At 34.4% G+C, this 15,537-nt stretch overlaps 4 protein-coding genes across 4 annotated transcripts; 3 read left to right on the top strand and 1 right to left on the bottom strand.

Annotated features, from left to right (window-relative positions):
- Positions 1-3,590: 3,590 nt before the first annotated feature.
- LOC108576092 (TWiK family of potassium channels protein 7) lies at positions 3,591-4,610 on the top strand. Its single transcript, XM_017939012.1, has one exon. The coding sequence runs from the start codon at positions 3,591-3,593 to the stop codon at positions 4,608-4,610; it is 1,020 nt and encodes a 339-aa protein (XP_017794501.1).
- Positions 4,611-10,788: 6,178 nt separating this feature from the next.
- Positions 10,789-11,196, top strand: LOC108576088 (glutamyl-tRNA(Gln) amidotransferase subunit C, mitochondrial). Its single transcript, XM_017939009.1, has one exon. It carries the CDS (start codon positions 10,789-10,791, stop codon positions 11,194-11,196), a length of 408 nt encoding a protein of 135 aa, XP_017794498.1.
- On the top strand, positions 11,193-12,278 carry LOC108576087 (DNA polymerase subunit gamma-2, mitochondrial). The gene is made up of 2 exons (XM_017939008.1): positions 11,193-11,732; positions 11,825-12,278. The coding sequence occupies exons 1-2, from the start codon at positions 11,193-11,195 to the stop codon at positions 12,251-12,253; spliced, it is 969 nt and encodes a 322-aa protein (XP_017794497.1). The 3' UTR covers positions 12,254-12,278.
- Positions 12,279-12,731: 453 nt separating this feature from the next.
- Positions 12,732-13,660, bottom strand: LOC108576086 (ER lumen protein-retaining receptor). The gene is made up of 3 exons (XM_017939007.1): positions 13,515-13,660; positions 13,205-13,394; positions 12,732-13,089 (listed from the first exon to the last, which is right to left on the bottom strand). The coding sequence occupies exons 1-3, from the start codon at positions 13,603-13,605 to the stop codon at positions 12,732-12,734; spliced, it is 639 nt and encodes a 212-aa protein (XP_017794496.1). The 5' UTR covers positions 13,606-13,660.
- Positions 13,661-15,537: the final 1,877 nt, after the last annotated feature.

Here is a 15,537-nt window from a genome sequence, read left to right as displayed (position 1 = left end):
AATATTGTAAGGAATTAACTAAATAAATATTAACAACATAACGTGAGATTGTACTATGTGCATTAATAACAGAAAAAAAGCGAAAAATTATTATTCGCTCGCATTTGAAAAATTTGAAATAACTGTACAATCTGTTGTATAATAAAAATTTTTTCAAAACCTTTGAGACAGTAGAAGCTTGAAGAGTCATGGAAATATTGGCAAATGAGTTCTTCGTTTTACTTACGCAGCTTAGTTTCTAACCTTTGCACAATTAAAACAGAATCTTTCGAAAAGTTACTACTTATATTTAGGATGTTCGAATAAGTGGGAAATGATCAATTCGAAAAAATAAATCGACAAGCTTAGAAACGTGAAGAACGTTTTAGGTTAGAAATAATAATGTATGTATGTACACTACCGGCCAAAAGTTTGGAATCCAGAAAAATGTCAGCGACTTTGAGAATTTTTTATCATTCGAATCAATTGATATGAGATAAATTGATAAAAGTAGAATTGAGGTAAACTTCGGATCTATAAAAAATTAGCAGCAGATTTAGTATCGATGAAAAGTGGGAGGTGATTCCAAACTTTTGGCCGGTAGTGTACGTCCGGGAGCAATAATTGTACAAAGCAGATTTTTAATAGTCAGATTACGTTATTATTCTTATTTGTTAATATTATGTATAACAGGCGCAAATAAAAATTGGGATCTTGAAAACAAGAAAAACTTTACTATTCTAATTCTCCTGCGTATACCCTGCTCGTACGACTACAATTTTATGCACATAGCAAAACAAAGTAGAATAAACATTATTGACATTTTCAAATTCTCAATGAATCTTATTATTTAGATTTTCTCGTGTAGTTACGTAACTCAATCAAGAAAGCGTTTATAAATATGTGAAAAGTACGTTCATAATGTAACTACAACTTCATAGTTATAAATATATACATATTTTATGAAAATAGTATAAATCTTTTTCATTTATAAATTGTAAATATATCGTTTGATGGTAAAATAATAAACTTCATTAATGGAAATAATTTGCGTAAATCGGAAAAAAATTATTGACATGAATTCAGAAAGAATGTCTCATACAGGTCACAGATAGCCAACGCTTTCTGAACTATCCACAAGTCCGCCGTTCGAGAGCTAAAATATTTTTAGATACCCAAGCATGAGGACGACTAATACGTAATCGAGCACTTCATTTTTTCTGTGTTGTAGGTTGAATGCTACATAGAAAGTAGTTATTGAAATTATTTTCTTTCCGACAGAATCAGCTTTGATTTCTAAAATTTTTCTCTTAGAACAACTATGCATTTACATGCATCTACGTACACGTACATACATATCGTATCGTGTCTCGAATTATAGACGCACGCGCGCGCGCTCTTGTACCTACGTCTTTCATGAGAAAAACGAAAAATTGGAGTCTGTAGACCATGTGTTCCCTAGATCCCGAACAGAGACGTTGCTCGGCTTGATGATTGATAATATAAAAGGTATTTAACACGTTCTTCTTTCCGAGCTTCTCCTTTCTTTCATTTGTGTTCAAACAAAAATGTAACTCACACTTTGACACTATTTAACAACGTTTTAAACGTGTTCACGTGTCATCCTCTTTCCACGAGTGTCTCATGTCTTTAATCGGACTAATTGTGAATTCATCAAACCTTTCAAGACAAATTCATTTAGTAATCAAACGAACTAACCTCCAAACTGAACAAAACAAAGATTTTGATAGTTTTCCAATTTTAATAAAAAAATTAGTCCACTGCTAATTATTATCAATTTTCTTCCACGAGAAACTGTGAAAACGCATTTCTTTCTTCGCTGATAACTCGGGAATGACGAGAAATGTAAAGACACGTTCGTAGAAACGTTAAAATACAAATCGAGTGTTTTTTTTTTTTTATGTCATGCGACAGTTTTTGGGGGGGTTTTAAATGTTCGTTCGACAAAATTCATTTGTTGCTGATTGAACATGATGCGCAGATTGCATTCCGAGTGTTGCAATTACATCGTAGAAATTACATTATAGGGAGGAATACACGAATAGATAAAATTTCAATACCTTTCCTTGAATTATAGTACACATTGAGTAGAGAACGATCTTCTTAAGAGAGTTTTACACAATTATCTTCAGTACCACAGAAATTATAACTAAACTGACCAGATATTCTGAAGGCAAATTCGTGACATTTTCGAAAAAGGATATATCTCGTAGCTGCAGTGAAATAAAAATGTTATATTCAACGAATTAGTAAAAATAAACAAATCAAACTCTCTACATTTTTGTTATTAAATGTAATGATTGCTTAATACTTAAGCAGCTAATACTTAAACAGTGGTTACACGTATTCATTTGAAGAAGAAATCGCCTTCGATAATTCGTTATTATTTAAAATTTCTTCATAAGACTGTAATATCTAATCTAAAGTATCTAATCCTAATTGACTTTCTTCACTGTTCAAAGTTTACTTATTACTGAAGAAACTCTTTCAACCGGTGCATTTCTATCAGGGACACGTAAAAAATATTCGATTACTTTAATTGTGTACTTTTTTTGTACACTTAGAGTTGTCTTTCTTAAAATCAGTAGAATACTCAGTACAAAATTGAAATCAGTACATCTGCTCACTTTAATTATTACACAAACAGGACTTTTTGTGAATCAAACAAGACGAACAGGCCATTCGTCAAATCCTACATGTTTCACTATTGAAAATTCATCAAATGTATGAATAACGTTGACCACTTAGTCAACCCTTTATGGGCCGAATATTTTTCTTGACTGTAAAAGAATTTATGTAACGTAAAATTAGCAAATATCGACCTATAAATACAGAATAACAGTGAATTCAGCAGTTTCGACAATTTTATCATAACGAATACATATTGTAACTTTGAAGTAACAACGGTTATCAAGAAAGTTACTGGTTAATAAGGAGACATTGTACAACAAGACGTTTATGCCATTTTGTGGAAGAAAGTTCAATTATTTAATAAAATATCGATATATTAGTATGTGACTTGAAAGTTACACGGGCCCATAGAGGGTTAAACAGGTTTTGTCATCGAATTGGTGATAGGTATTATTATTATTGCAAATTATTAAGCCCTCTGAAAGTGTACGCATTGCATAACAAGAAAAGATAAGACAAAAAACGAGCTACACATTTTTAATCCTTTTCCCTTCTTCCCCTTTTCCTAATAGTTTCCTAAAAGAAATTCATCGTGCATGTGTATCTTGCATTTTTCTTCATATCTAATTTTGTCCTCTTTTCTTTACCAATCGTCTTTCCTCTTTCTTACACTCACATTGGGTTATTTTTTAGCGCGATATAATAGTTGTGCGTCTATGATTTTACCGAGGGGAATCCGAAATATCTTGGAGCGTGTGTGTTACGTGTGTAGATAAGAGCAATAAGCCACGCCAAGAAGAGAGTGAAACGGGAAAAGGAGAGAAGGATAGAACGTAACATGAAGCAGTGGCTTCGGACGGAAATAGAAAAGCGGCACGAAAGTCATTTAGTGCCGGCAAACGTGAAACTCCCCCAGTTCCAAATACTATTGCCCGATTTCAATTCTGTGCACAAATAAGATGACTCGCATTCCAATGAGGTCCTCCCTGAGAAGCCGAGATTCCAATTCAACATCGACCGATACAGATCCGAAAAAACGCATAAAGAACTGTTGCCGAAAATTGGTCGCGTTTATGTGCACTCAGGTCGGTGTTGGCGGACTCGTGGTCGGTTACGCCATAATAGGTGCATTGGGCTTCATGATGATCGAGACTCAAGGGCAAATTCCCTCAACGGTCTGCATCCGAGGATTAATCAGAAAACAGTATGCCGAGGAGCTGTGGTTCAGCACCGCCAGCAATCAAACTGTAAACGTGTTCGATAGAAGAACGTTTCACATGGTGTCTAACCGAATCCTGCGCCGTTACCAAGACGACTTTACCAGTAACTATGGGAAAGAAAATTGTAGCGGTCTGACAGCGACCGATCTTTGGTCCTTCCCAGCAGCCATGATGTTTTGTCTTTCTGTGTTCACGATGATTGGTTACGGGACTCTAGTGCCGCAAACTGCATGGGGAAAAGCTGTCACCGTTATTTACGCTGTGTTGGGCATCCCTCTTTATGTCCTGTATTTCCTTAACATGGGGAAGATATTGGCGCAAACGTTTCGTTCGCTGTACACATGGTTATACGAATGCACGGGCAAACGAAAGCCTGGACAAAGAATCACGGTACCGTCGACAGCTTGCCTTTGGGTGATCTTTGGATACGTCTTGGCTGGTTCCATAATGTTCGCCGAGTGGGAAGGATGGAATTACTTAGACAGTGCCTACTTTTGCGTGACATCGCTGTGCAAGATTGGAGTGGGTGATCTTGTTCCTGGTTGGACGCACGGGGATTTAACAGCTGACAGCCAGACGAAATTAATTATCAATTTTGTGTACTTGTTACTTGGTATGGGGCTTATCGCTATGTGTTACGACTTAATGAAGGAAGACGTTTATGTCAAGGCTAGGGAAATGAAAGCGCAAATCCTACAGATCGTGGATGTTACTCATTACCAGGTAGAAATGTGCTGTAAACTGGAAGTGCTAGATTAACGCAACTTTAATGAATCTCTGCCTGCACCCCACCAACACTAATCATATGTACATTGTATGTACGTCGTATATTAACATAAAATCTATGATACTGCAAATTCCAAAATATTCGTTTGTATTTTTGTATTCCAATTTCGTTCAGTAAAACAAATACAAGTTCCAGAGGTATATAATTTTAATAATATAGTCTGATTTATGTATACAGCCCTGTAACACTTTAACGAATATTCCTTTTTCCCTTTGAATGTTTTTACAATTGTTCAGATTAAGATTTTACATTTACATAAGTCAAAAATATTGTTTCTGAATGTCATTATCACACAACGTTATAAGTATGTGAAGCTTTGGTGCGAATAAAACACTATTATAGATTGGCAAGTAAATAAAGCTACAAGAATTGGACTGATATGATAATGTTAGTATTGTTACTGCCACAAAGTAAGTTGTGAATTTATGTAAATATTACATAATTTAAATGGACGATGATGCATATACCTTAAGCAACAAAGTATAATCAGCAGAAGAAATACGATCAGATGAAGTTAAGTATGTTCCGAATGTTTAAACAATGAATTAATAGAAATGTGAACAGATGGGAATTCAAAACCTCAATACAAGCCGTATGAAGGATTCCACAACTTCGTTTGGTTCCTGTTAAAGCATGTACGAGTAGTGTTCCGACAAGTCTAAATATTATCGTATCAACTAGTGCTGGGCGCAGACGAGGTATAGTCGGTGGAAGCGATATACACTGCCACTTATGGAAGTATGGACACTTCGCCAAAGGAGGATTTTTTGATGAAAATCAAACTATGCATTATTTATGCATAATTCGTTAATTTTATGTTCATCGAACAAAGAACTGACCAAAAATAAAATTATATCGTATTAAGCAATTTCTGCATTTATTTTTTCTTTTAATTTTCAAGTGTCCATACTTCCATGAGCGGTAGCGCACATAGTGAGGTCGTAAAATCAGACAAACATCAAAGTGCACGTAATCCAAGTGTCAAAACAGCAATTCCATAGAAATAAGGAGCTCAAATCTCGCTCAGGATTGCTCTGTTGCTTCTTCTATTGGGATGTATTTAAAAAATTTGTCTGCGCCTTAATCGTTCACAGCTGTTTAATACCGTATGTCTTAACACTTTACCGACCGGGGAGTCTATTAACCCTTTAACCTATAACAACGTGTCAGACTCGTGGCAGAGATTCTGGTGAAGATGTGAGAAAAATAGTTATATTAGTAAGAAAAATTCATCGTGATCTTAGATTTCGTTTGAATTCGTAAGACTGAGGATTGCTAAATGTAATTAATCTGTAACAGATTAGCTTTTGTTACCCGATACAGCACTAAAACAGTAAATGGCTGACGCTTAGATGCACAGTCAGAAAAGAAATCATAGGTTAAGGGGTTAATCGGCTTTTTACTGCCAACGTTTATCGCCCTTTAATGTTATTGAATTTAATTACCCTGTAACAAGAGAAAGCGAACGATATAGTAAGTACTCTCACGAATTTCGATTTAAAATTTGTATAGTGCAACGACAGTCGAAACCGAGCCGGTGTTAACGATGTATCCGCGCCCGAATGGGCCGGTCGGGAGTGCGTAGTAAGTTCAACCACGAGCGGTCGGTAAAGTGTTAAATGAAAGATTGTAAGCAGAAATGTTTAAATATCAATTCACAAATAACATATGGCCTAATGTTTTCATTTATGACCTCGCTCCATCGCTCCTACCAATTATACAGGGTAATTCTTATAAAGTGACCGAATGAGTTTTCTCCAAAATGGAAAGAGGCACGAAAAAATCGATCAAACGAGAAATGTTCTGTTCCAGGGGGGAAATCTTTTGATGTATGCGATGGCGTTGTAGGTGGAGAGATCTAGGTGATCTCAAGGTCAACTGAATTTTTTTAATGGGACCCTATATTTTCTCCTCTATAGTCTGATAGTGTTCTGCGTGATGAGTTCATCAACCACGGCACAAGTTCATCTAAGGTCATGCAAGGTCACACAGAGCCAAAAACTTTAACTATTATGCTTTGGGAAGATAACGTATTTATTAGTGCGTTATTATAATACATCAAATGCTAAAGTTTCCATTGCGAATTATCGAATTAATTCGTGCCATTCCAGCTGAAGTTATCATGAGAGCTGTAAACTCTTTTTCAAATAGAATTAATCTTTGCAAACAAGCGGAAGGCAACAATTTTGAACATTTTATGTCATAACGCGTTAATAAACACGTTATGTTCCCGAAGCATAAAAGTTCGAGCTTTTGACACTGTGTGACATAGCATGACCTTGGATGAACACTATCAGACTGTAAGGGAAAAAATATAGGGTCCCGTTTAAAAAAATTCAATTGGCCTTGAGATCATCCAGACGCCTCCACCTACAACACCACAGCATACATCAAAAGATTTCCCCCCTGGAACAGAACATTTCTCGATCGATCGATTTTTCCGTATCCCTTTCCATTTTGGAGAAAACGAATCGGTCACTTTATAAGAATCACCCTGTATAGGATAGACCAGAGCCTATCTCGAAGTTCCTCTATGTGAAGTGGTCAGACAAACTCGAGCACGGAGCAACATTCGAGCAGTAAGTCACGCCGACTCGAGCAACAATCCTGTAGAGGGATACTATATACAGGGTGTTTCGTAAATGCATGCCAATACTTGAGCGGGTAAATCTGCAAACTAAAACAAGTAAAAAATGTCACATGGAGTTATGAATGATTGAAGAAAATGTCCCAAGCCTTAGTATGTCTCGACCTTATCTAATGTTTATAAATAATATCCATCGATAGAAGCAGATAAAACTTCGGGCAGTCGGTGCCTTATTCTCGCGAATTAATTAGTGTTCCAAAAATTGTGTATGCAACGCAAGTGAATAATGTGCAAGATCAGCAAGAAAGGATAGAAAATGGATTTCAGACTATTCGAAGGATACCTGGTATTTTCCAGCGAATGCGGAACTCACTGCTACAGCGTGCAGTAGCGTGTGTTGAGTAGCGTTTTCTTTAATTATCCGTAACTCGAAAACGAAGATACATATATCGGACATATGTCCGTATGATATTTTTCACTTGTTTTAGTGTGTAGATTTACCCCCTGAAGTATTGACATGCATTTACGAAACACCCTGTAATGTTGCAGCGATCTCTTGGCCTGGAAAAGCAGTAGTGATCAATGATCACTAATCATACGTGCTGAAAAAAGTAACCAAAGGTGTAAAACACCTCACGAACACACCAACACATGCCTACTTTACAAGCTCACTCCCAAGTCAGCAAGAAAGGATAGAAAATGGATTTCAGACTATTCGAAGGATACCTGGTATTTTCCAGCGAGTGCAGAACTCACTGCTACAGCGTGCAGTAGCGTGTGTTGAGTAGCGTTTTCTTTAATTATCCGTAACTCGAAAACGAAAATACATATATCGGACATATGTCCGTATGACATTTTTCACTTGTTTTAGTGTGTAGATTTACCCCCTGAAGTATTGACATGCATTTACGAAACACCCTGTAACGTTGCAGCGATCTCTTGGCCTGAAAAAGCAGTAGTGATCAATGATCACTAATCATACGTGTTGAAAAAAGTAACCGAAGGTGTAAAACACCTCACGAACACACCAACACATGCCTACTTTACAAGCTCACTCCCAAACTACCCTTGTTCTCCACACCATTCACGATTGTCGACGTCACTTGCTCTTAGCTTTATTTGTGTAGTGCTCGCGAGCAACAGTAAGCACTCTTGCTCTCAAAACGTCTGCCTGAGCGGCCCCGGAATACACCAAACATAGGCGATTTAAACCCTTACGCTGTCTAGCCTCTCTACCTCGCACATGGGTCCCATGGTGGGGCAATCTATGTGACACTTCATAAGTCTCACCAATTTTTGTCGAAAGCCTAGAACTAACACAAATTCACAGCGGCGATGGTTCTATGTGAAATGGTATCGTATGCCATCCGCCATCATACAAATCGTACGCTATTTCACATAGAAGCACCGCCGTTGTGCATTTGTGTTAGTCTGAAATTTGGCAAAGATCGATGAGATGGATGTATTGACCGGCAAAGCCAACTTGAAGCTTCATGAGGACCTTAGGGTTTAGGAGTGGAAGATATATGTAGAAGAAATTGTGACGTCTCGCAATTAATCGACTCGTAACAGAATCGTCTAGAAATGAAGTGCAACGAGGTCGGCACATACTGATCGGCAAAGCAACGATGAGGCTTCTGACTCTTCGGTCCTACAGGGCCACCATATGAGGGGAAGTTGCAGTGTAGGTGAATGGTTTAAGACTAAATGGTTTTCAATCAGCTGTCAATAATAAAACAATAGGAAAGTTTCAAGATTATATCGTTTATTAAAGGTATTGCGTGAAAATCGCAGAACGTGAGGAAGTCTCGGCAGTTGACACGTTCCCTGCCACCGAAGCAGCGTGCTATGAATTTTCTGGCGTTAGCGAACGTGTTAAAAACAATCGAGGACTATGACCGCCATCGACAAGGGAAGAGAATAGACAAAATGAGAGGAAGCGAGATGGGCATAGTGCACCAAGCAGCGACAGTTAAGACCCGGCACTTGACATGGATATCGCCTGCGTTGCAATGAATCATCCAATATAAAAAATTTCAATTTTTCTAATACTCATCTTATCTTTATGAAAATAGTACCAATGAATTCGTGATATTCTCCCAAACAAAATGAATCCAAACACGATATAAATCAGAGTAGTTTTACAAAGTGACCAAATTAAATATGTATTCTGAATTTTCAAGTATGCTTTAAGAGCGATCACTGTTAAAGCTAGTCTGATTTATATCGTGTTTAAACTCATTTTCATCGGAAGAACCTCATCAATCCACTGGTACAATTTTTATAAAAATAGAATGAAAATTATAAAAATGACTACTGATCGCGCGCCCGACATTAATGTGGTAGGCTGACTATCAGCGAAGACTTAAGAGTAAGTGTTATAGTCTTACTTTACCACTATTAGCTGATTAATAGTGCGATGTTACAATTTCTCCTGCATCTCCCTCTTTTATATCCTACGTCTCGCTTAAAGTTTCAGCTTTGCTTTGCCGATCTGTAGACTTTACCATCTTTGGTGGTTAGATTGAATATAATTCCTAAACTCACCGCTCCAAATCGTAGAGGGCATAACAAAACCTCTGATATTTTTACACGATCGGTATTTCAGAACGTGAGACACGAATCCCATAAGATAATTGGTCTATCCTATACCACAGACGTGGTACAGAATACACCTAATGTATTTTTGTGTTCAACGTTTTAAAATACCTAAAAAAAATCAGAGTTTTTGTTATGTCCTCTACGGTATAAAACGGTGAGTTTAGGAATTACATACAATCCAACCATCAAAGATGGTAAAATCGACAGATGTAAAAAATCCTCTTTTATTAAATTTGCATTAAATTTGCGGGATTGCGTGGGTAGAATTGTTCAGGATCTTCTGACAGCAGTAGAACACGCGTATGTGATAAATCATCTACTAATAGACAATTGCGTTACTTTCTTATTTGTAATTTCATAGTTACGTTTAATTCCAATTCCAACCACTACTAATGCTGTAATCTTATTCTATACTGAATCGGTAACGTTGGTAGCAACACAAAAATGATAAGGGTCTTCTCGGCCTTAAAGCACCGAACAAAAAATCCCATAATATGCAATGTCTATCCTGACCTCGTTTGTGGTTCTAGAATCCCGGGAACGTGTAACAAAAAAATTCATTGGATGAGTGATCTACTCGTCTGTAGTGATAGGTCTATTCTTTATTTTATCTAGGGTGGCATTTTACAGGTGCTGATTTTACCAACTTCAATGGTTCGGTAAAATATAGTTCCTAAAATCACCACTCTAAATAGTACAAGTCCGAAAAACATTAATTTTTATCAGTCCGTATAACAGAAGTTCTATAAAACGTTAAATCTATGCTACATTTCGCATTGCTCGAAATTCATGAAATACATAGATAGTAGTGAAGATTTATTATATCAAAATAATAGTTTATGTAAAATAGCTGTGAAATTGTGTTGAATATAGTGATAAAATATTATTATAAAACATTTACTAAATAATAATAAAATCTTTAATGAATATTATCGTTAAAAATTACGAATAGTGTTATACAAATGGAATTAGTTCGATATGTTCAACGACCACACTATGTGTTTTTATCAAAGTTTTTAAATTTATTTTCTCATCATTACCCTGTAAAGCATATACATTCGTATACACCTACGACGATTATAAAACAAGAAACAATAAATAAGATACAACAGTTATCTTTACTTAATTTTAGTAATGATTATAGTCTTTCTATCCTAGAAGCTACACTTATTTTTACAGAAGACTTACGTACTACGAAAATTAATGAAAACATTGAACCTATGTATAGTCCATTTGAAAAGGAATTAATTCCTTTAAGAGATGATAATGTGGAAAGTAACACATCTAGACAGGAAGTTCTAAAAAATGCTTCTGTCTTAGAAGAAGAATATTTTGTAGCACCATTGAAAAATATTATAAAAGCATCATGACCATAGTACATATACTGAAAGAGTTAAGTGAGCATTTTATTAGTTTTACAGAACATGGATTTATGTATGGACCTCAAGGTAAAATGTTGCTAAGAAACCTTGAAGAACATTGGTTTTTACATTGTATTACAATGTCACGCTACAATATATTTCTATCAGATGAATTTAACAATACCATAGATTTTATTACAAAAACTGGAATGAGTAACATACCATTTGGATTAGCAACGATAAAAAAATCAAAACACTCTTGGAATCAGAGTGTATCAGTTATACAAAAATTAAATTACCATAAGACTGCTGAAATAGCTATCTTTAACAATAATATAGAAACAGAAGATTTATTTCATAAAATACAGAAGGAACGAAAAATTTGGTGGCGTAGATTAGCACAATGTCCTTCTAGATTTAAACTCACAGAAGCAAAAAAAATAAAAAGTCTTGATACAGTAGATATTAAAGCACAATTTTCATTTGGCAGTATTACTGTAGAAAGAATAACTTGTCATACCGATGTCCAAAAATTGTTCTCTCAGGTGCCTTTTTTCATTCATGGGCTTTAATTTGCACAACATTAAACCTAAGAATTACGACTAAGAATTACTTTCATAGATTATTTTATTTTCAGGTTGATAGTAAAAAAGATTTTGCCCATATACAAATGGTTGAACATATGATGTCTTTAGATTGGGGTACTTTAGCACTACTTTCTGATGCTCATGATACGAATAAATCAACTAAAATGCATATTCATTCCATGTTAGCACCACATAAAGTTGCCTTTCATATAAAAAGATCAAATAATGAAGTGAATGCTCAAAGTGATGATTTAAATCGCTTTGTACTTTACTTAAATAACATGCTGAGAACAAAAGGTCTGAATACTCTATTAACCACCTCGGAACAAATTATAGATACATGCTTGGTTCCATTCATAGTTTTAGTTGATACGACTAGTCTAGAAAATGGCATTGTACATGTAAGGGATAGATCGACAACTCTTAGTGAAGCAGTACATATAACTGATTTAGTAAAGTATCTAATTATGCGATGTTAATCAATGTTTAATTTCATATGAATAAAATTTGTATATCAAAAATTTAAAATACCTTATCAGTACAATTAATTTCTAATTCCTAAAAAATATAACAAATTTTGGAATCACAATGTCATAACCTTCATTTCCAATTATTTTGTATTTAATATTATTTATCAATTTAATGAATGAAATAAGTATTATATATCATTCTTACAATATATCCTTTAAAGATGTAATGTAATAATGCTGAAAAATTAATGACAATAACATTCTAAAATATAAATGTAACCACATGGAATAAAGATGAAAAAATATACAGATATTTAGTGATGTTCAAAGTACAAGAAATTGGAATGCTTTACAATTAATAAAATGTATACTTTGTACACGAGCATTCCTTGATTTGTTAAATATTGCCAAAATTTAGATAAATTCAGTTAATAATATCACTCAAAGGAGCAATATAAATTTTTCAAATCATAATACTTTTAAACAGCTAAGCAGGTAGTTGTAACTTCTTGCCTTTGAGTACTTTGGTAATATAGAGGTAGAAAAAGTCACAATAAAGAACTGTTTGTACTAAACCAGCAACTATAGCAATTAAGTCATAATGATCTTCTGCATAGTAACGATACTCCCAATTTAACAGATACAGGCCCCTATAAGATCCCAAAGCGAAAAGATAATGACTTGTAATACTCTCTGCTTCTCCTGTTTTTGATACCAAAAATAATTGTGGTAATATTGCTACAGATTCCAAATAAATGCTCCATGTCCATAAAACTTCCACAAGTGTGAATTCATGATTGATTAATAACGCCAACGTGAAGGCAGGCAAAATTAAAAATTCAATTCTAAAAATAATCGATAAATGTTATTAGGTAGAATTAAAATCTATAAATATTGTTAGTTTAAAAATTATTTACATATTTATATCTAAAAGTATATACTTTACTGTGAAAAACATACCTAAATGTATCGTGATTATGATCATATGTTGCTTTGAATTTCACATACATTAAAAAGACTGTAGCATAAGATGTTGCAATAAAAATTATTTTCATAAATGTATTGTATGCTGAAATATATGTTGTTATCAAGTCTAAGTAACGTGTTGTATACACAATTGCAAATAAAATTTGCGATTTGCCACTAATACCTGCAAAATAAAAATCGGAAATTATTAAAAATGGACTATTATAATGCAATATAATTACTTTAGTGAAATATAAACTATTTTTAATATAACAAATATGTAAGATATATCAATTGTGTATACCGGCACAGCTTCGTGTATTCCATATTTTGAGAAGAAGGATAATAATCGCAAGAAGATGCGATAAGTCACCTAAGAGTCGAAATATGTTCATATTTTCGGTTGTTGAGAAGTAATTTTTATATGAAGATCGAGAAATACTTCACACACCTAAGTCACAAAGCATACAAAATATGACGTGGCTTTGGCTGCAACATCTGCAGATGGCCGACCGATCAACATCATTTTAGTTATATCTTTAATGTTTTCTGTAAACGTATAAAAAATATAATGTATACAAATATTTTATTCTCAGGTTTCAAATCAATATATGCTTTATCGATTGAAAATGTTTAGAACACAAATACTTATTATAATAAAGTGAATAAAAATAACTTAAACATACGATACTTTTGATATATCATTAATTGTCTACAAATTTATATATTGTTCATGTGATATATTTATTACATGCAATCAATCTTTAAGCAAGAATCATTGCTATGATTATTTCAAAATTATATTATTGCAAATGTTCTACTTTATACTAAATTACTATGTATGTTACTATATTTGAATTTTATTACTAGATTACTAAATTTAAGGCTGATGTTTCTCTCACTCACTGAGTTTCATCGATCTATGCCGAAACCCTGGAACTAATACAGACACATAGCAGCGGTGATTCTATGTGAAATGGCATCATACGCCATTCACCATCGAATGCATAGCATGCCATTTCGCATAGAACCATCATCACTGTGTTTGGTTAGTTCTAGGGTTTCGACAAGTATTGTTGAGAGTCAGCGTTCATATAATACTTCACTGCTTTTCCCTCACTACCTACGATTTTTCATTCAAATAGCTGAAATTCCTGTCCGAATAAATGGATTCAATCATATATTTGCTCATTCTTTTGCAGATGGTAAAGTTACACTACCGCTCAAAAGTATCCGGACACTTACGAATTATATAATAGAAACACATAAATGTTACTTAAACATATAAAATAGTAACCAAAATTAATGTTTATTACTTTCTTATGGGATAAGAGACGTTTTAAATTAAAAATTACTTATTTAGAAACTTACCAATACTATAATAAAATTAAATACGCGTTTCGTCGCGTATCCACCGTTATTAAATAGGACTGCTTGCACTAAACGCGGTAATCTTCTTATTAGTTTTTTCATTATTTCTGTGGTGATTTCTTTCTTTCTGGCGTTTCTTCTAAATACTTCCACAGGTCTGTCTGAGATTTTGAGCACTTAGCACGCACTTTTCTGTCCAATTCATCTCATAGTTTTTCAATGGGGTTGAGGTCTGGAGACTGTGGAGGCCATTTCATAATTTTTAATATGTTTTCATTTTGTAATGCTTCTAAATAATCTCTACACAATTTCGCGGTGTGCTTAGGATCATTGTCTTGCATAAAAACTAATTTTGAATTAGAATAAGGAATTTTCTTCCTTAAAGCAATTTCTCGAATTGAATATCCTTCTTCCGCAAGAGTAAGGATACTACCACGTTTTTCTAATGATAATTCTCGGTTCGAATTCATAACTGAACATAAGAAGAGCAACAGACGAATTAAAGCAAAACGGGTGACTGCATAGCGTCAGCTCCATTCTTATCTCTATCGAGAGAGCATAAGCACATCATCGACGGTTTATCAACACTTAATAAGTATCGGAGAACTCTCTGAAATCGATCTGTGTCATAGCAATTAAGTAAACTAAATCTTTAGACCTTCTCAAACAACGAAATCGTCCCATTAGGTTTCATCTTTATAAAACAGGAATTATATTATTGCATTTTTATTATGTAATTTGTACATAAAAATAAATTTTAGTGCGCTACGATACTTTAATATACATAATAATAATAATTACAAAAAATAAAATGAGTGTAAATATTTTTTCTACTAACTTAAACTACATTTTGTAGAGAATAAGGAAGTGTCCGGATACTTTTGAACGGTAGTGTGTCTATTTGAGAGAAACTGGCGCGAGTTACTCTCGGGTATGAATGTAAGTTGTAGTATGTG

Source organism: Habropoda laboriosa, unplaced genomic scaffold (genome assembly GCF_001263275.1).
Source record: "Habropoda laboriosa isolate 0110345459 unplaced genomic scaffold, ASM126327v1 scaffold334, whole genome shotgun sequence".
NCBI classification, from domain to species: domain Eukaryota; kingdom Metazoa; phylum Arthropoda; class Insecta; order Hymenoptera; family Apidae; genus Habropoda; species Habropoda laboriosa.
The sequence above is the reverse complement of the archived record's forward strand: the minus strand, read 5'-3'. Positions and strand labels throughout refer to the sequence as shown.

Bases quoted from the DNA above. Each gene is read 5' to 3' on its own strand.
- LOC108576092 (XM_017939012.1), top strand. From the start codon at position 3,591: ATGACTCGCATTCCAATGAGGTCCTCCCTGAGAAGCCGAGATTCCAAT.
- LOC108576088 (XM_017939009.1), top strand. From the start codon at position 10,789: ATGGAATTAGTTCGATATGTTCAACGACCACACTATGTGTTTTTATCA.
- LOC108576087 (XM_017939008.1), top strand. From the start codon at position 11,193: ATGACCATAGTACATATACTGAAAGAGTTAAGTGAGCATTTTATTAGT. The intron at 11,733-11,824 runs GTGCCTTTTTTC...TTTTATTTTCAG, and splicing joins TCCAAAAATTGTTCTCTCAG to GTTGATAGTAAAAAAGATTT.
- LOC108576086 (XM_017939007.1), bottom strand. From the start codon at position 13,605: ATGAACATATTTCGACTCTTAGGTGACTTATCGCATCTTCTTGCGATT. The intron at 13,395-13,514 runs GTATACACAATT...TTTATTTTGCAG, and splicing joins GAATACACGAAGCTGTGCCG to GTATTAGTGGCAAATCGCAA. The intron at 13,090-13,204 runs GTATGTTTTTCA...GATTATTTTTAG, and splicing joins CATAATCACGATACATTTAG to AATTGAATTTTTAATTTTGC.